Raw genomic sequence first — 22,337 nt, forward strand, 5'->3', positions numbered from 1 at the left:
TACTTTTCTCATTGATATCTAAATAAGTACCTATGTAATTTCCGTAATTACCTTTGTTTGACATTTTTTTTATATATAATATAATGTATGAACCGCGAAGGTCATTTCATGTCTTAAAACGGACCCCGAGCGAAACTAATTGGTGACCCCTGTTATAGATACTAACAGAGCAAGCACAAACTTCTTTTTATGCACTTCATAAACTCAGTAGCGATCTACCGAGCTGTGGTTGAATGTTATTTTCTTAAGTTTTTGGGTAGGTACTAATGAAACTCTGATATAAAGCTAATGACGTCACATCTAATTCCACGCAATATCAGTTCACCTGTTAATCCCACTATGCTCCGCATAAAGGTCTCTCCTGATGAGCGCCAACCATGAGCACTTTATAAAAGTCATTATGTAAAAAGGTTATTTAAAAAATTACGATAGCTCCACATTAATTGTTATTCCCTTAATCGGTACTCGGTACTCTAATTACGAGTAAGCTCAACACGTAAAGGGTTACGAAATTTAATCCTTACTCCTCGTGTAGGCCCACTTCAATCTGGCTTACTCCTGTGTTAAAATATCAATCATTCTCTTTCCCACACATGAAAAACGAGAGTAACAGCATGACATTTAATCTCGGATTTTCTTGAACCCAGGTTGGCGCTGTGGGCCTTAGGATATTGATATTTTAGGGTCTGTTCTTATCTGACAGATGGACTATCGAGTATATCCGGCACTTATCAGGAAGCGGTGAAACAGGCCCTTAGCAGGGTTCCCAACAGTCCGGTTTTCGACCGGACTGTTGGGTTTTAGAAGAAATTGTTGGGGTCAGGTCACTAACTTCCGATCGGAACCGGATGCAATTTGTCCGGTCACATAAAAAATGCTACCGCGACATTGCTAATTCGCCGGCGTGCGGCGCGGCGCAGGTAGTTATAGACAGCATGCAGGCCGCGAGGGGGCTATTTGACTATTTTTGTGACTAAATGAACAAACTGTTCTACAGTTAGGTGGGTGCAAAAAGTTTGTAATTTTTTCCTATAGCGCAATAAACTGTTTCATTATTAATTATTATTATTTAATTTGTTGTCCGGTTATGGCGGCTGGAAAAGTTGGCAGCCCTGGCCCTTAGTGATGTTTTGTTTACACAATTACCGGCTGGATGTACAATGTACGTGTCAAATTAACTCAAATTATGGGAACGGGAGTCGTGTGGATCAGCGACTGTCAAAACATTTCAAACGACGAGCGCATTACATTGCGTAATCTATAAGACAAATTCTCCACGCGGTTTCATCGATTACGCGGTACAACCAAAACAAACTCCTGCGCAATCGAATCGCGAAAGAATTGCAAATGTATGCGGGCAGTGGCGCGGCTGCCACCGAATAGGATGGCCGTTTCGTTCTACGCTGTGGCGCTTCTGGCCGCCACTGCTCTTGGCGCCTCCATTTCACGTAAGTGTTCATCTGTTTCTGCAAAGAGTTCAATAAAAAAAAACAAAGGAAGTTGCATCACTTGCGAATCTATTTTATTGTGTTTTTTTATTTTATTTTCCGCATTTCCTCAGCCATCTCATCAATTATTGTTATTAATAATTCACGTAAGTAATATAATTAAATCTCTAATAATAAGCTAATCTGTGTTATCTTCGTGATAACCTTTAACTTCTATCTAAAGAGTAAAGACAAAATAATAAATATAAATAAAAACTTTGCTTAGTACTATATTGATTGTTGGATATAATATATTGTCCATAGTGTTTCGAAGTTCTGAATAATATTACTTAAATAAAGTTTTCCTAATTTATAAAAAAAAATATACTAAAACACTATGTCATATCACATATTTTATGATTATGACCCTCTCATTTCTTACTCATTTTCATCATACAAAAGAAAATTATGCAATTTTTTTAACATTCAGAATAAAAATACATATTTTGTAATTCACAAAAAATACCGATAAGAAACATGAACACGATAAGAAAACAATACGTTGTGATTTTACAGATGATAATTCTAAAAAAATAAGAAGATTACAATCACTATTGTTATAATTTTAATCATGTTAGATTTCTAATTTTATCTAATTCTAGAATCTAGGAGTATTAGTGGTATTAAGAGGATTCCACACCGCCGTTTTTCCATACAAACGCTGTCCCCTGTTTCCTCCCTGGATAATGCCGGTAGAGTTATGATTTTTTTCCTGAATATCTATGGCCACTATTAGCATGTCCCTATGTTTTCTTTTTTTCATAATTTAATTATTAAAAAAGATAAGAACGTCCAAAAACCCAAAAAAATGGCCAGATTTTCCTCTGTGTTCAAACACCCAGAAAACAAAACTGGCTAGAATATACAAAAAAAATTAAACATAGGAACACAGCTCAAGCCTTGCTTTAATTCTTAATGAAAAAATTACTTAAATCGGTTAGGTTTTGGAGAAGGAATCAGCGGACAACGAATCGAAGATTTTCTGTTCTTTTATTAGAACTTTTGTCGTGTTGTCTCTATCGCGCTCTGCGGTGGGAGACTTGAGATTGGTGAGACAGCAATACATTTTCAAATACCTATTTTCAATTTCTCTTGCCCCTGGTGTATCCTCTTAAGTACGAGTAAGTATATGTAACTTAAAAAAATGTATGCAAATTGCAAACACAAGAAAATGAAATAGGCCAAGCTTGGATCTATTTGGTTTTAGTTTTCATATTGTGTACATTGTAGGTACTAGGTACATGTTGCCACCTTTATATAATTATTAGTATTTTAATTGTTGTAATTATAGATAACTAGAAACAAAAGTTTGTTATAATATTACATAGACTTTTGTCGATAGCAGCTTCGTAAATAGTTTTATAATTATTAGTTTCTTAAGTCCGTAACCACTAGTAAAATTATTTTGTTTTAATAAATTGGATAAACTCTACCTAAACTTTCTTTGAAGTAAATAATTACTCATAATAAAGCTTCAGTTACAATGTCTATAGTTAGTTAATAGACATTTCTAATCAATAGTTTTGTACTTGCTTGATATAAGAGTTAGAAAAGCTACGATTAATACTTAAATGAAAAAAAAATCGTAACTTCTGGTAACGAAGAATCACCTATTTTAAACTTTAAACGTTGGGAAAGCTTTAAAACTTTCAAAGCTTTCCCAACCTTTTTTGTGGCACCCCTTGTATTATTATAATTTACTAGATGACCGTGAACTTGGTATCAGTTTCCTCCTAACATAAACCTTCCCTATACTTCCACGAATATTTGAAGACTAAAATTAGCCAAATCGGTTCAACAGTTCTCGAGTTTTAGCGAGACTAACAAAATTGAAAATTCATTTTTATTTATATAGATACACAGTGTGTAAGTGTAAAAGTTATCCTTGAAATCATCAAATGAGCCTGTCAAAATGAACAACTTTTTCTATGAGAACAATGCTGGGAACTCTAAAAAAATGCCGTCTTCATACCCATACGGATGCCCGGACCAGCAATTTGCATGGGTATGAAGACGAATTTTTTGAGTTCCCAGCATTGCTCTCATAGAAAAAGTTGTTCATTTTGACGGGTTCATTTGATGGTTTCAAGGATAACGGTGTTTACACTAACATCTTGTATAGTAATTTCATGGAAAAATTAAGTAGAGATGAGCAAGAGTAAAGTTAAAGTGAACAATTGAAAAGAAATGAAGAAGATTATAGTTACGTCGTATCATAAGGTGAAAAGTAAGAAACGGGACTGAAAAGAATAGCAAATACTCCAGTAAATCTCATAAGACTTGAATGAATCAATTAATTAATCTATAATAATAATACATTTATTATTATTATTACTAATTAATCGTTTTGATTCAGTAACTGGAAAATATTTCTGAATCAATTTTAATCAGTTTCAATTTGTTCAAGATATTAAGAATTTCTGCTTTTATTACGGCTATAGATACAGTAAAACTAATTCTCGACAATATTCCTGATTAATTATTAATAATAATAGCTCCCACACCGGTTTCGGCAACGGTGGCCGGTTTCATTGAAACCAGGCCAGCTACGCAGGAGTAATTTTATAGTGCCCAAGTATGTGCGCAGTACACAAGAGCACTCTCTATTCCTTTACTCTCATAACCCAGTGGGACGGACGATCGACACGACTGGCGAGAGATCAGGCGCAGGACCGACTTTTTACATGCCCATCCGACGCATGGATCATCTTACTTGTCAGACAATCAGGTGATCACCCTGCATTGTCCAAACTTGGAAATAACATGTTTTCAACGCAGGAATCGAATCCACGTACTCCGAGTCAAGAGCCGCGCTCTATACCACTAGACCACAGAGGCGTCCAAGTCCAAAAAAATATATTATTATATAATAAATGACAATATGTAAAGAATGAGCCTATAAATCTACGGAAAAACATGACAAACATACACTATATTATGATATGGTCCTTCCTAAGGCAAACGACCACAATAAGGATCGAAGGGCCAATCCTTTAAATAGGTTATTCGTCAAATCGGTCCAATAAAAATAATGATGTTACGTAGCGGGACTACAAGAGATTGCCAAATGGCCGAAACACACGTACTCGCTTTGTGGTAAGTGGTTAAACGTGTGTTAGTTCTTCCTCTTTAGATAAAGGTGTACAGGAGTTGAATACAAAGAATGAAGTCTCGTCTACTAGAATGGACAATGGACATGATAATTTAATTGATTAAAACAGAAATAGGTGAATAGAAATCCCGGTTAACATAATAGTAAGATTAAATAGACTGGTATTCTAGTTAACCCGAAGCTTCGGCTTAGTCTTATCTTTTTGGTAGTTTGAACTACGTTTGAACACACTAATCTCACAAAGTACTGAACTGATTTTATGTAATTAAGCACAGTTATAGAGTATATTATTATATTATTATCATAGGCTGCTTCTTTGCGGGAAATTTCTAATTTACTCGAGGGTTCTGTAGTACAAAAAGAAAACACAACTTAACCTATCAATCCCCTAGCGGCAGCCGGCTGCCGACAATTGAAAATCTATTGTGTCTGCGATATCCACGATGTAGATAGGTGCCTACTACGGATTCCATTGAATGGTCAAAATCTATATAATTATATATAAATGGATTTGCAAAATTTGTTAGTCGCGCTAAAACTCGCAAACGGCTGATTTTAGTCTTAAAATATTCGTAGAAGTCCAGGGAAGGTTTTAAAGTGACACGAAGTTTATCGGGACAGCTAGTAGCATATAAATACGTATTGACGATGTTTGTAAATCCACTACCAAAATGTCACTCGAGTAACCCACTACAAACGATTACCAGATAAGGAACCATGGAGTCCATAAAGTTACGAAAGAATAGGAATCGCAAACAGCACGCACGCTTAGCGAGTAAATACTGTGTTATGTATAGCGTTATATAATTCAGGCTGCAATAGCGGGGAAGTGGGTCAGATATCAAAATAAGGTTTAATTAATGCAGTAGAGAATATTTTAAATAAGAAAGGAACCTCGGAATTTTGACCGTTAAATAGAAACGAAAATTCGTTGTGGATATTCTTTAATTCATAATAAATATAGGCCAATACAAAAAATAGAGTTGCAGAAGAATTTTAAAAGTTATGCCGAGTACTTAATCAAGTTGCATTTGATGTTACGGCAGTATTTTGAAATCATTTTTTTATGGATTTGACGTAAGGCATCGCCAGCGCATGACCAGCGTGACAATTTACTATTTTGCGACTTAGCGATAGATTATGTCAAATAACGATAATTTTTATACTTACTATTGTACAGCTTTTATTGCGGGCTTTCAGCGCGGCGAATCAACGAAGTCCGTAACGAAAATAAATATAACACATCGTCTAACGTCATTTTAGTACGGCAGTCGCACGCACACAAATACCGTGCCGAAGACTAGACGAATGCGTGTAGACTAACTATCGCTATGCAGTAGCTTTATCGCGGCAGTCCGCGAGTGCCACTTATATTTACTTCGCTGTCGAAATAATCTAAATACTGCTCGAGTAGAAAACGCAAAACTCGAAAATGCGTAGAAAACAAGCAGATATCTAGATAATACAGAATACGCACAGGACATTGTAATAACAGACATTAGGCCGTACAAGATAAATGCGGTCTTCCTGAGGATTTACCCAATCATGACGAATACAGAACGGTGATAGTGATCCTATCCGCAGGTATGATGATGAGGCCACACCCTGACAATAAGGAGTGTTGGGTCAAATTTAATATGACTGGGTACATTTTAAAAATATTTTATTGAACTTAGTGCAATGTTGCGAAGAGTATTTTTTCCAAAAGCTGTTTTCAAAGAGTTACATGAACATAATGTCTGCAGTTTCGTTAAGTATATTTCATGTGTAAAACAAGAATTTAAAGTTTTACCAAGCGCAAGATGACTCACTACGACTTTTGTTACAGTTTAACCTGAATTTGTGATAATTAGTGATGTTGTCCATAAGTATTATACTTACTCCCAAATTGTGTACAATTTTCAGTGTATCTCCGCCCGCATCGGACTCCAAACCTGGACACCACCGACTTGAAAACAAGTCGTATTATACGGAATTTGAAACGTGTATGTACGTAAGTCGGTTTGTACAAACCGAGTGGTGATGGCACTAATACACTGTAAATATTGTAATATGTAAATATTGAGCACTAGGTACCTAGAAGTAGATTGTAGAATATAGGACTTCTTATGACTAACATGTTGAATATAGCTAGAAAAGCAACAGTTGAAGGAGACATACTTATCCTATCTTACTGGTGATCTTACTTTACAATAATTATTTGCAGCTAACTGCACTAAGACGTTCCCTGCGCAAATATCATGTTTTATGACTCCTTAAATGAATGTAGATCTAACATGAGTTCGCAATTGTATTGTACTGTGATTGAAAATGTTTCATGTAATTACTTTTAACGAAAACTGCTTGTAACGTTCCTTAATGAACTAACTGCTAACATAATGCATATCGGAAAGAGAATCCGCTTTTAATGGTGAATCTATCTCGTTACGTAATCTAGGATACTTACCTATTCATTATATAACATGCACGCCTACAGAAATCATTATTAAATCTTATTTAGCACTTAGCTTGAGTATAGAGTAGACAAAAGTTACTAATAAATTACACTCGTTATTTCAAGAAATGGTGTTTAAATTTTAAGGAAATAATTGTGACAAGTATGCTTCTTAAAAAAAATCTAGATCTAATTATAGTTACTTATTTCCTAAGTTTGAAGCCATTTGTCATTTTCTAACCCTAAAAATATTGTAGTTAGTGCCAAAAGAGTATTTTTCGGCTCACTAGTCACTGATCCCTTCAGAAAACGTTAAGCGTAGGCAACATGATTTTTTTTCTCTACTACAGAGCAGGAACAGGCACCTTGGTCGCCACGAATACTCATCCACAGAGGAAATTCGTGGCACCAACCCCAACCATATCGTTCAATTTATGAGGAATATTGGGTTTGGGATGATACTCTAGTGCGAAGGAGCCACAATAGATCCTCATGGGTCGCAGTGACGTCAGGGCTACAGTGACCTGCCTTCTTTAAAAAATAAAATATCTATATTGGTCAAGGACGAGTAAAGCTCGTGCACGTATTGTTATTTTTTTTTATCAGTATGTCTGTCTCTGGCGACGGAGACAGACTATCGAACTCAAACTAACTGAAGATAAGTATGTAATGATTTAATTACGTAACATGGTACCGATTTTCTTTAAATTTCTGTCACAAATCGACCAATTACGATGTCGACATGAATATTATAATGTTATTAACAATTATTCACGGCTGAGCTGCACTTCGTCATTAGAAAGTGTTGCGATAGATCTGAGCAAAGTAAAATCATGTCAAAAAATAGGAAGTCAAAGGTACGTGACGGTGACATAATACCTGCAATTATTATCACCTCGCTAAAGAAACTATGTAAGGTATGTTTATGTAAAATTATGGGAATTCTTTCACACTGTCGCCAATCTATAACTGTGTTACGCGGTGGTACGGTTTGCAGAAAATACAAACATATTTTTGTAACAAAAAAAATAAAAATTGCACACGCTTTGTAAAAAAATGTTATTGTAGTGCTGCTTATATATTATTTACAAGAAGGTAAATTACTGGCAATAAGTACATAAATTACTGGTATATACATATATATTAAAATATTAATTCTTTAAAAATTATAATATAAGCAAAATTAACAAAACTGTATTTTCGCCGCTTTTGTGTAGCTCCATAGTATTAGAAATTATGTAAATAAATCTATCTAATAATCTTATCTAGTAAATAAATTAATATTATTGTAGTAAAATAATTGCATGTTAGCTGTCAATGAATAATGAAAATGAATTTTGTATGCCCTATTGTAATATTGACGTATAAAATATTAAATATTATAATATAGGGTTTACATTTACACTTCTATTTAACATAGCAATTAACGTCATAATTACAATTTCATATAAAAAGAAAAATTACTGACCATTAGAAGAAAAGGCAGGCTATATTAAATTCTTTATTATAAAAAATTAATTCAGTAATCATTGGGATTATCTTTTTAATACAAGAAAAAAGCATAACTACAATGAAACCCGAAATAATAATTAAAAAAAAAAAACAATAGTCCGCATTTGAAAATGGAACAATAGGGTAAACCGGTGTAAGATGGTATGTTGTGATTCCAGCGAGTCAAGTGGAGAGTTCGGCGTGCGGTCGCGTGTGGGTGACGGTCCACTCTCCGACGATCCGGGTGACGGGCGCGTCGGACCTCCTCGACGCCATTGAACTCAACTGGGACTTCAACGCGTGCTCCAATGTGCCCACACAGGTGAGAGAACTTTTGTTTATAGGGAGACAGGGATTTCAGGATAAGAGCGTTTTCATTGTCTGGGTCGTTAATAGGATTTTGATTGCAAACCCTTTCTTTCCTTATTTAAATTTTACTTTTGTAGATTTTGAGATTTATTTTTTGATTTGGTAAATCGTAGAGTTTGAAAACTTGAAAAATCTCTCAGCTTTTATTATTTACCTAGTAATAGTCTCATTGCAAAATTCCATAAAACACTTGACCTAAAATCATTTAGTTAATTTTACATTCAACTTAATTTCAAAGCTAGCCCGATTTTCCGTACACCAAACATCTTATTTCGGTCCAATTAAGCCTTCAAACGCTCGAGCCGCAATTGTTAGAGCCGGAATAGTTGGGCGCAGCTAAATAACATTGTACGAACTTCACCGGCGGCAAACCGCCTCTAACTGAACGTATTTATGTCAAGTGCATTAGTAAAATAAATAGAACTGAAAATTCTAGGATAGGGAAGAGGTGCGAGTTTAATTCGAAAACAAAAGAGCATTAACTTTAATATTATAATAGGGCTAGGTAGGTAAGGAGGCGTCCACAAGTCACGTGAGGTGTTTTTCAAAATTTTCAGATCCGCACTCTCTCCAACGTAAGATTAGATGAGATTTGACTCCCTCCCCCCTTTAAACACCTCACGTAATTTGTGGACGCCCCCTAAGGTGTAGAGCATAATAACTATGAATAATTATGCCATTTGTCATTTGTCTCATCTACTGTTGACAACTGCTGGCAAACAAGGAATAAATTCAATCAGAATCTTCTAAGTATATAAAAGCGAAATACCACTTAGCGTGTTTACATACGGCGACGCAGCGGCAGCGTATTTCGCCGCCGCGGTAAAGAATCGGCGCCGTGTGTAAGGGCAAATAGAAAAACAAGGATGGAGTTTTCGCCGCCGCGGCGTGTGTGTAAGTGCCTTACTGATCGATCGCGAAATCTCGCATATCAATCGTCAAATCACCGAAATAGGAAACAGTAATACCTTCAAACTTAAAATTTTGATTGCATGTAGGTTTGTAGAGTATATACACTTGTAAAAAATTTTTTTTAATCGTCATCGTCATAATAATATTTAAAAGAAAGTAGTATGTAAACCGACTTCACGCAATATGTTAATATTTAGGTAACGCACTTCAACCTTACGACATAGTATACTTGCATCGAATAATTTATAGAGCATTGCCCAGTTAACCTTGCTCTACTAACACTGCAATACTAACTATATTATTATAACGACAAAACACGAAACATTAGCCAGGGGCAGATAATTTGATGTTTTCCTTACAACTTTGTTTACTTTTTGTGACTTGACAACTTTTTTTTTTTTCGATAGAGACGCAGCGAATTTTCCTTTAAGATTCTTGCCTTGTTATTATTCAGCAGTTAATAAAGTTCGGTCTAAGAGCACGTAGAATTTTGAACCATCGTTACATTTCACTTTCACTCAAGAGTCAAGACAGAATAACATAATCGTATCGCACTCCTATATTACGTACCTTAGACTAGATACTAGATAGGCTAGATTTGGTCGGGTTGTGCTAATTTAACTTTAGTAGTCATTTTGCGGCTGGATGTCAATTTGGTCGTTGTATGTCAAACAACGACCAAATTATCTAATTACTTAGGCCTATCATCTGCCTACGAATGAATTTCCTCGATAGTACCCTAATAATGTACCATCGAGGAAGTTGATTCCTATACAATTGACAGACCAACGTTATTTGGTCGAATATGTCAATTCAATTTCTCTGATAGTACTATTAGAGAAGCTGATTCCTATGCAAATCGGGGACCTAAGTAGTTTGGTTGCGTTACGTCAAACCCAGCTGACAGATCACAATTAACATTGAATTGACATATTCGACCGAATAACGTTGGTCTGTCAATTACATAGGAATCAACTTCCTCGATGGTACTATCCTACTAATATTATAAAGGCGAAAGTTTGTTTGGATGTATGGATGTGTGGATGTATGGATGTTTGTTACTCTTTCACGCAAAAACTACTGAACAGATTTTAATGAAACTTTACAATAATATAGCTTATACATCAGAATAACACAAAGGCTACAATTTTAACCGACTTTCAAAATGGGGGAGGTGTTATGTTCGTTTTCTTATATTCAACTATTACTCCGCCGTTTGTTGACCGATTTTCAAAATTTTTCTTTTGGTATATAGGGTATCATTCCGATTTGGTATTATATTCACAAAAGTGGTGATCTGATGAAGGATCCATAAGTAATCGAGGGAACTCCTCAAAACTTATAGGGAAACATGTGGTGACTTCGGTTTCGTGAGAAGTATTCTAAGCATATGCTACCAACAAGTAAGATTTTGCACCGAGATAAACCTGGTATACCGTGGTTCAGAAGGTGCTGAGAGAACTCCTGATTCTTTATAGATACAAGTTTGGGAGTTTCGGCGTTGTTTTAAGAACAGAAAGCATATGCTACTATGCAAATTACATTCATCATCATCATCATCACTACCATATTATACCATTTCATAGTCTTTTAGATCGAGACTCGAATTTGTCAAGCGATAATTTAAAAAAATCTATACCTACCTAATATTATAAACCTGAAGAGTAGGTTTGCTTGAACGCGTCAATCTCAGGAACTACAGGTCCGATTTAAAAACTTATTTCAGTGTTAGATAGATCATTTATCGAGTAAGACTATAGGTTATATTATATTATCACGCTAAGACTAATACGACCGAAGAAACTCAGGAAAATGTGGGAAAAACGGGGGAAATATTTTTTATGGGAAAATGTACGGTTTCTGTAAAATTCCTAATTTACGCGGGCGAAGCCGCGCGGGACATCTAGTAATCTATAAAATCCATTTCAATCCTAAAGTAGACCCTTCGCAAAGTAATGTTGTTGTTGCTTTGTTATGTGCCTGAAGTTCCGAACGTTCAAGTGAACGAATTAGCTACAAAACAAAAACAACTTATCTTGTGTATCAAAATATAATATGCATCATAGTGAGATAAGGGGACACTTTTAGAGGGTGCAAATGTTATTTCTAACTCAAAAAATAGTCACCCCTAAAACTCACCCTTATAATTCCAAGTCGATTTTCTTCCACCCCACAGTGATTGAAAATTCTAAAAAAAATCATGCTAGTATATTTATAGATCCTACATACGATGGTAATATTTTCAACTTGCGGACTCACCCCTAAAACTTACCCTTAAAATTCAAAGTCGATTTTCTCCCACACCACAGTGATTGAAAATTCTAAAAAAATTCATGCTAGTATACTTATAGATCCTACATACGATGGTAATATTTTCAACTTGCGGACTCACCCCTAAAACTTACCCTTAAAATTCAAAGTCGATTTTCTCCCACACCACAGTGATTGAAAATTCTAAAAAAATTCATGCTAGTATATTTTAAGATCCTACATACGATGGTAATATTTTCAACTTGCGGACTCACCCCTAAAACTTACCCTTAAAATTCAAAGTCGATTTTCTCCCACACCACAGTGATTGAAAATTCTAAAAAAAATCATGCTAGTATACTTATAGATCCTACATACGATGGTAATATTTTCAACTTGCGGACTCACCCCTAAAACTTACCCTTAAAATTCAAAGTCGATTTTCTCCCACACCACAGTGATTGAAAATTCTAAAAAAATTCATGCTAGTATACTTATAGATCCTACATACGATGGTAATATTTTCAACTTGCGGACTCACCCCTAAAACTTACCCTTAAAATTCAAAGTCGATTTTCTACCATACCACAGTGATTGAAAATTCTAAAAAAATTCATGCTAGTATACTTATAGATCCTACATACGATGGTAATATTTTCAACTTGCGGACTCACCCCTAAAAATTACCCTTAAAATTCAAAGTCGATTTTCTCCCACACCACAGTGATTGAAAATTCTAAAAAAATTCATGCTAGTATATTTTAAGATCCTACATACGATGGTAATATTTTCAACTTGCGGACTCACCCCTAAAACTTACCCTTAAAATTCAAAGTCGATATTCTCCCACACCACAGTGATTGAAAATTCTAAAAAAATTCATGCTAGTATATTTTAAGATCCTACATACGATGGTAATATTTTTAACTTGCGGACTCACCCCTAAAACTTACCCTTAAAATTCAAAGTCGATTTTCTCCCACACCACAGTGATTGAAAATTCTAAAAAAAATCATGCTAGTATATTTTAAGATCCTACATACGATGGTAATATTTTCAACTTGCGGACTCACCCCTAAAACTTACCCTTAAAATTCAAAGTCGATTTTCTACCATACCACAGTGATTGAAAATTCTAAAAAAATTCATGCTAGTATACTTATAGATCCTACATACGATGGTAATATTTTCAACTTGCGGACTCACCCCTAAAACTTACCCTTAAAATTCAAAGTCGATTTTCTCCCACACCACAGTGATTGAAAATTCTAAAAAAATTCATGCTAGTATACTTATAGATCCTACATACGATGGTAATATTTTCAACTTGCGGACTCACCCCTAAAACTTACCCTTAAAATTCAAAGTCGATTTTCTACCATACCACAGTGATTGAAAATTCTAAAAAAATTCATGCTAGTATACTTATAGATCCTACATACGATGGTAATATTTTCAACTTGCGGACTCACCCCTAAAAATTACCCTTAAAATTCAAAGTCGATTTTCTCCCACACCACAGTGATTGAAAATTCTAAAAAAATTCATGCTAGTATATTTTAAGATCCTACATACGATGGTAATATTTTCAACTTGCGGACTCACCCCTAAAACTTACCCTTAAAATTCAAAGTCGATTTTCTCCCACACCACAGTGATTGAAAATTCTAAAAAAATTCATGCTAGTATATTTTAAGATCCTACATACGATGGTAATATTTTTAACTTGCGGACTCACCCCTAAAACTTACCCTTAAAATTCAAAGTCGATTTTCTCCCACACCACAGTGATTGAAAATTCTAAAAAAAATCATGCTAGTATATTTTAAGATCCTACATACGATGGTAATATTTTCAACTTGCGGACTCACCCCTAAAACTTACCCTTAAAATTCAAAGTCGATTTTCTACCATACCACAGTGATTGAAAATTCTAAAAAAATTCATGCTAGTATACTTATAGATCCTACATACGATGGTAATATTTTCAACTTGCGGACTCACCCCTAAAAATTACCCTTAAAATTCAAAGTCGATTTTCTCCCACACCACAGTGATTGAAAATTCTAAAAAAATTCATGCTAGTATATTTTAAGATCCTACATACGATGGTAATATTTTCAACTTGCGGACTCACCCCTAAAACTTACCCTTAAAATTCAAAGTCGATTTTCTACCATACCACAGTGATTGAAAATTCTAAAAAAATTCATGCTAGTATACTTATAGATCCTACATACGATGGTAATATTTTCAACTTACGGACTCACCCCTAAAAATTACCCTTAAAATTCAAAGTCGATTTTCTCCCACACCACAGTGATTGAAAATTCTAAAAAAATTCATGCTAGTATATTTTAAGATCCTACATACGATGGTAATATTTTCAACTTGCGGACTCACCCCTAAAACTTACCCTTAAAATTCAAAGTCGATTTTCTACCATACCACAGTGATTGAAAATTCTAAAAAAATTCATGCTAGTAAACTTATAGATTCTACATACCATGGTCATATTTTCAACTTGCGGACTCACCCCTAAAACTTACCCTTAAAATTCAAAGTCGATTTTCTCCCACAACACAGTGATTGAAAATTCTAAAAAAATTCATGCTAGTATACTTATAGATCCTAAGTAAGGGTAAGTATTTTTAATACCAAAATTGGGTATTAATTTTTTTAGTTTATGGTAGACTTTAAATGGAACTGCCCTGTTATCTATTATTGACAAATATTTTTAACTATAAGGCATCTATTATTTAAACTTATATTATTACTTCCAATGAAATAAAATACGAAAAAGATGACTGATAAATGTATACTTACCGAATGACACAGAGATCCTTTAGCAATCGATGAAAACGACACACCGTCGATGTTTTCTATATCTTTAATTAGTGTAGGTATTACTTCTGCGAGAGAAACTTTTTTTGCTGTGGGTTATTTTAAATAAATTAAACCAAGTAAAAAACCACAATGTCTCGAAATATCTCAAAGCGTTACGTCACAGATGGTCGAGCTTGAATGTAGTCGTGGAAAGTTCCATAAATTTTGAATTTTAAGGGTAAGTTTTAGGGGTGAGTCCGCAAGTTGAAAATATTACCATGGTATGTAGAATCTATAAGTCTACTAGCATGAATTTTTTTAGAATTTTCAATCACTGTGTTGTGGGAGAAAATCGACTTTGAATTTTAAGGGTGGGTTTTAGGGGCGAGTCCGCAAGTTGAAAATATTACCATCGTATGTAGGATCTATAAGTATACTAGCATGAATTTTTTTAGAATTTTCAATCACTGTGGTGTGGGAGAAAATCGACTTTGAATTTTAAGGGTAAGTTTTAGGGGTGAGTCCGCAAGTTGAAAATATTACCATCGTATGTAGGATCTTAAAATATACTAGCATGAATTTTTTTAGAATTTTCAATCACTGTGGTGTGGGAGAAAATCGACTTTGAATTTTAAGGGTAAGTTTTAGGGGTGAGTCCGCAAGTTGAAAATATTACCATCGTATGTAGGATCTTAAAATATACTAGCATGAATTTTTTTAGAATTTTCAATCACTGTGGTGTGGGAGAAAATCGACTTTGAATTTTAAGGGTAATTTTTAGGGGTGAGTCCGCAAGTTGAAAATATTACCATCGTATGTAGGATCTATAAGTATACTAGCATGAATTTTTTTAGAATTTTCAATCACTGTGGTATGGTAGAAAATCGACTTTGAATTTTAAGGGTAAGTTTTAGGGGTGAGTCCGCAAGTTGAAAATATTACCATCGTATGTAGGATCTTAATATATACTAGCATGAATTTTTTTAGAATTTTCAATCACTGTGGTGTGGGAGAAAATCGACTTTGAATTTTAAGGGTAATTTTTAGGGGTGAGTCCGCAAGTTGAAAATATTACCATCGTATGTAGGATCTATAAGTATACTAGCATGAATTTTTTTAGAATTTTCAATCACTGTGGTATGGTAGAAAATCGACTTTGAATTTTAAGGGTAAGTTTTAGGGGTGAGTCCGCAAGTTGAAAATATTACCATCGTATGTAGGATCTTAAAATATACTAGCATGAATTTTTTTAGAATTTTCAATCACTGTGGTGTGGGAGAAAATCGACTTTGAATTTTAAGGGTAATTTTTAGGGGTGAGTCCGCAAGTTGAAAATATTACCATCGTATGTAGGATCTATAAGTATACTAGCATGAATTTTTTTAGAATTTTCAATCACTGTGGTATGGTAGAAAATCGACTTTGAATTTTAAGGGTAAGTTTTAGGGGTGAGTCCGCAAGTTGAAAATATTACCATCGTATGTAGGATATATAAGTATACTAGCATGAATTTTTTTAGAATTTTCAATCACTGTGGTATGGTAGAAAATCGACTTTGAATTTTAAGGGTAAGTTTTAGGGGTGAGTCCGCAAGTTGAAAATATTACCATCGTATGTAGGATCTATAAGTATACTAGCATGAATTTTTTTAGAATTTTCAATCACTGTGGTGTGGTAGAAAATCGACTTTGAATTTTAAGGGTAAGTTTTAGGGGTGAGTCCGCAAGTTGAAAATATTACCATCGTATGTAGGATCTATAAATATACTAGCATGAATTTTTTTAGAATTTTCAATCACTGTGGGGTGGAAGAAAATCGACTTGGAATTATAAGGGTGGGTTTTAGGGGTGACTATTTTTTGAGTTAGAAATAACATTTGCACCCTCTAAAAGTGTACCCTTATCTCACTATGATGCATATTATATTTTGATACACAAGATAAGTTGTTTTTGTTTTGTAGCTAATTCGTTCACTTGAACGTTCGGAACTTCAGGCACATGCTTTGTTGTTATTTCTGTTGTTGTTATTGTTGTTGCTGTCGGTACACGTGTAGTGAACTAGTGAGATCGCGTCCGCACCCGCGCACGTCCCGTCGCCTGACGGTCGTCATTAAGACCGTCATTACAGACGGAAGTACTGTAGCGACTGCGCTAGGATTTTCACACTTCCCGTAAGTAAGAATTGGGCTTACTAGTAAAATTTACTGACAAGTTTAAAACCTAAAGACTGAATTTAATCAAGGCATTGCAAATGCCATACATTCTATTTCCAGTAAAATTAAGGTAAACATCGTAGCATCGGAGTCGTTAAGATCTATGAAGCATGTTTGATGAAAATACTCAGATTTTGATGTAGGACATGAGCCGAGATAAACAAATGGATTGGAAACTTGTAGAGTTTAATCTGTAAACCAAGATTAATTAGATTTAAGTTCAATTACGTTTAGACAAAATCACTACTCTAAGATAAAACTGTTAATTTGACGACCTCCGTGGCTCAGTTGGTGGCCTGTTGGAGGCTCAAGCCGGGGGTCGCGGGTTCGAAATTCCGCCGACGGAACAAAAACTTTTCAAAGTTCTTGGGTCATGGATGTGTATTAAATATGTGTATCATATAATAAAAATCTTAAATATACGTATAGTATATATATTTCCGTTGTCTGGTACCTGTAACACAAGTCCTTCGGGTACTTACCACGGGGCCAGACTGGCGTGGTGTGAAGCGTTCATAGATATTATATTATTACTTACCACGGGGCCAGACTGACGTGATGTGAAGCGTCCATAGGTATATTATATTATATTATTATATTATATTAATTTGTGCGTTTTTATGCACCTCTGAAGCTCGGAGGAAATCTCCGAAACGAAACTTTAAGAAAATGAACCGGCAAATATTTTATATGCCTCATTTACCTCATGTCATCTTTCATTCCGGAGCTGGCTCTGAGGACAGGCCCTTTAACCAAGACGTTTTCTTTATTGCTATTCTTTATAGAATTGCCGCGCCGAACAAAATGTAATATGAAATTGACATAACCGTTTGATACAAAAAAGTCGACATTCGATTCATGTTGCGCCAATTCCATACATTTTGATCGACGCGAAAGAAGCGATAAAGAAAACGTCTTGGTCAGGGGCTCTGTTCGGTTACACGATGACATAACGGCGAGTGTCACTGTAAGCGGAAGTTATGGGTTCAATTTCTGTATGTGCGTGCGCCACAATAAATAACTGCTACTTAACCGACCTATTCAATGAATCCATTCATTTGTAAGACAAACCACCATTTTCATAAAAAAAACTGTTCAATAATCGGCAATGCTTGCTCTTTGGTTGTATTTTCTCTATTTAAGGTAACTAAGGAATAGTTTTTTGTCTTTAAAAACCATTAAGAAGCAACGTTATAGCTGATTTAAATACATTGACATTGCATTTGCATATCCTGAAAAATTTCCCTGGAAAATGTTTACAAACAGCTGAATGATGTACTACCGAGGAAATTTATTCCTAGGCAGTTGACAGATCACCGAATTTGGTCGGATCATGTCAATTCAATGTTAATTGTGATATGTCAGCTGGGTTTGACATATCGCGACCAAACTACGTAGGTCTCCCATCTGCTTAGAAATCAACTTCTCTGATAGTACTATCAAAGAAATTGATTCCTAAACAGTTGACAGACCAATGTCATTTGGTCGGATCATGTCAATTCAATGTTAATTGCGATCTGTCGGCTGGGTTTGACGTAACGTGACCAAAGTACGAAGGTCCCCCATCTTCCTAGGAATCAACTTCTCTGATAGTATATATTTACATTGGTAGAGTGCTGATTCAGCGCCTGAACGCAGCAGCTCTCGTGCCCGCTGCTGTGTCAATGTTAATCAGTAGGAGCAATAAAACTATTGACATACTTACAATCAACATTAGGAACCTCATAACAGTAGGCCTACATTCTTTCCCGCGAATTCGCCTTTAACGTAGAGTGGAGCAGCGGGTTTTAGTGGGTAGCGGTGTCTGGGGAATCCCACATACAGTACTCCCAAATTAATAATGCGCATGCAAATATTCGCTAATTGTCGTAATCACAAAAACACCCGAATCTATGAAACGTAAGAGCCCCAAACAATGCACTTGCATTTTGCACCTTATTCAAAGGAAATAGAAGTAAATATTATGTCAATATAGCCGGTGGCTGTCCTCTGTCGCCGGTCTGTCAGTAACTGCTATAATATATAATATATATAACTCATCGGTAAGCCACCGTGACGACGTGGCCAGTGACGTTACCATGGTAACGTCCAAGCAACGTCAGGCGCCATCTACGTCGCTGCAAAGCGCTGTTTTTCTTAAAGTTAAGTTTAAAACAGCGCTTGCAGCGACGTCTTCCGACGCTCGGGAAATACCACCGTTGCCGAAGAATTACGAAAATTTCTATGCGCATTATCACTTTGGGAGCACTGTACCCCGAAGGATGTCCCTAATCCGCCGGGGACGCGTTATTTTTCCCTTGACATTCTACTTTCAAAAATTCAATTTCCATTTTCAAAATAGACATCAAATTAACATATAGTTAACTGTACTCATATCATTTTATTTTTATGTAACGGAATCTTTGAGCACGATTTCTAGTCAAATAAATTCGAAACTTTGCATTCGTATTATCAGCCAATTACAATGCAATAATAATTTTTGAAATTTTTTGCAACCAAAAAATTCTAAAAGTATGTTTTTTTAGTTTTTTTTTTAACAAGTTCATATTTTTAATTCCAGATCGGGTTGTTCGACGACCGACCGCTGTCATGGGTTAGCGCTCTGGCAGTATACCCGGTCTCCTCGATCGAGGGTCACGTGGTGACGAACTTCTCTCTCGGGGACGTGTCCCTGCCGGCCGGCTGGGAGTCGGGGACAGGCATCCGCGGCCCCCACTGCCTGTGGCCGTGGGCCGGGGCCGGGGACAGCCAGATACTGGCGCACAACTGTCTCAAAATACAGCCCACGTGGATGGAGGATAATGCGTGAGTGTTATGGGAATAATTGTTATTTCATATTCAAAATAAGTTATACAGTAGGTAATTTGCAGTATATGTATATGTAACATATTATCACCGTTGTTTCATAAACTAAATTCCTATTTCCAAGGTTTTATTACAGTCTGGCAAAAATATATCATAGGCGATAAATCGATCTACCTAGGAATATTCTTGTATATATATATATATATATATATATATATATATATATATATATATATATATACAGGAATTGCTCGTTTAAAGATATCTCATCCCAAGGTTGCAGTAAGATATAGTTAAATTGCCTAATAGTCTACTAAAATGTATTCTATGCTAATAGGCTGACGTTCACAAATGAAAGTAAGCACTATTACAGCTTAAACACCTTACACATAGAGAACTTAAGTTTAGATTTTAAACTTATTTAGAATAATATTGCTTTTGAAATTATCAACAGAAATACAGTTAGAATTCGTTTCTACCCTAAAATTAAATCCCACCAAGAAAGTTTATGTTCCACTTAGTACTTATTAATTTAAATTTTTACTTCTTGAATTGCTCAATCAGTAGTTATTGCTTTTGTATCGTGCGTATTTGCGTGCCTATAAATTACGCTAATTCTAAGGAAGCAATAAATACAAAATCTTCGTGCCACTGACACGTAACAGTAATCACATATTGGAAGCCAGAAGTAATAACACAATTTTACCCATTTGCATAAATACCCAATGACTTACTTCTTTTATTGGGTCATTAGCGATATTCAATAAGACTATTATATAAAGTTTGTTTCGGTCAGATCAAATTAATCTTTTACGCCTTTTGGAGAAAGTAGAAACAGAGATTATGGTATTATAGTAATTTTATCTGGTATTCATCGGTACTTGGTGTTTAATATACTTAATCAATCTATTTTTTTTACAAAAACTAATGTGGAAACTCCGCCTAAACATTTCTACTGCCAAATCTAGATAAAAATTGCAAATATTTCTTAATTCTTTTCATACGAACTATAAATCTGACGACCTCTTTTCTCCAGATTTTGTGAGCTTGCCCAAAAAAAATATTTCGAAGACAATTAATTTTCTTCATACTGCAGAATGGAATAAATCTATAATAATAATATAGAAATATAGAAATAAATCACTAAAACAAAATGTACGACGAAACGATACTTAAAATTACATTTAAATACACTAGAATCTAGATGACCCGGTGTACTTCAAGAATTGCCAAATCGGTTCAACCGTTCTCGAGTTTTAGCGAGAGAAACAAAATTTAAAATTTATAGAGAATATCGGTACATACGACAAAATAGTATAAATTCGTATGAAAAACAATATTGTCTCAGATCGCCAAAAAATCACAACGTTCTAATGTAAAATTGAACTTTGCTGACCTTAAGCTTTTCAGTGGAACTCCAGGTCATAAGCCCGATTGTCCTCATTTTGGAGGAACGTGATTTTGGTTGATTGGTTTTCTCATTCCTTTGTAGTTTCGCTTCTCCAATAGATAGCACTACATTTTAATTGCTTACCTGTTACCGCTTACCAAAGCTTGTGGATCTAGTCTATAAATCTTTAAGAATGGAACTCAAAGAATCTTAAATCCAAATTTCATTAAGTATAATCGGTTTAAGCGTGAAAAAGCAAACGAGAAACAGACATACAGGTTGACTTTCACATTTAAAATAAAATATAATATGGACGAAATGGCAACGACCCCAGTGTCCCTAGTTGTTCATGTGTGAATTGTAATTTTTCCCTCACAATTCGTTCAGGGTTATTTTACCTCCAGCTTCTTTAAATTTAACCCTAATGTGATTAACACAAAGCTCCTGTTAGAGGCAAAAAATGCTGAACTGTAACCCATTTATCACTTACCATGTTCACTCGTTCGGTGACTAAGCTCTTTCGAAACGAAGATAAAATGCCACTCGCACCCGTTAATCATGAGATTGGCTCCATCCTACACATTTCCTAACAAGTTCATTGTATCCTCCGACTGACTGCTTATCATCTATCACTTATTTATATGTGAAAAATACATGATATATGCAGAGGGATAGGAATTTTCGTGTGTCGAATATGTCGAAATGGATATAGGAATAACTAATAAGGTTTTTTTAATACACCATGTTATGTACCTACAATGTTTATGTTGGTATTATACACCAAGCCCATTCAACCACACAACTATCGCCACCGACATCTGAATCTTCCAATTTTATAAAGAAAAATAGAAACAAGCCACAAACGAGCTCTACATTATAACCTACAACGCAACGTCAAAACTCTATCAACTCACGAGCGCTTGATAGAGTTTAATGAAGCCGTCCAAGAAATAAATTTCACATAGTAGTACAGTGTGAGGTAAGACGTATCGACACCCAGATAGAAGAATACGAAAATAATTCTATATTATGCTATACTGGGCTCACAC

General features: G+C 35.1%; 2 protein-coding genes across 2 annotated transcripts in view; both read left to right on the forward strand.

Moving 5' to 3' along the window:
• LOC121733776 (glutamate receptor ionotropic, kainate 2-like) overlaps nucleotides 1–17,681 on the forward strand; it is a 37,810-nt gene extending 20,129 nt beyond the window's left edge. The window contains exon 18 of the mRNA XM_042124125.1: nucleotides 17,669–17,681. The gene's annotated coding sequence lies outside the window, so the exon portion shown is untranslated. The remainder of the gene's footprint in view (nucleotides 1–17,668) is intronic.
• The window catches only part of LOC121733781, a 36,382-nt gene continuing 15,340 nt past the window's right edge, over nucleotides 1,296–22,337 (forward strand). Inside the window, exons 1-3 of the mRNA XM_042124137.1 lie at nucleotides 1,296–1,448; nucleotides 8,704–8,846; nucleotides 19,654–19,898. Of these exons, the coding sequence (XP_041980071.1) occupies nucleotides 1,352–1,448; nucleotides 8,704–8,846; nucleotides 19,654–19,898 (485 nt within the window). The 5' untranslated portion in view covers nucleotides 1,296–1,351. The remainder of the gene's footprint in view (nucleotides 1,449–8,703; nucleotides 8,847–19,653; nucleotides 19,899–22,337) is intronic.

This window comes from Aricia agestis, chromosome 14 (genome assembly GCF_905147365.1).
Source record: "Aricia agestis chromosome 14, ilAriAges1.1, whole genome shotgun sequence".
Classification (NCBI taxonomy): domain Eukaryota; kingdom Metazoa; phylum Arthropoda; class Insecta; order Lepidoptera; family Lycaenidae; genus Aricia; species Aricia agestis.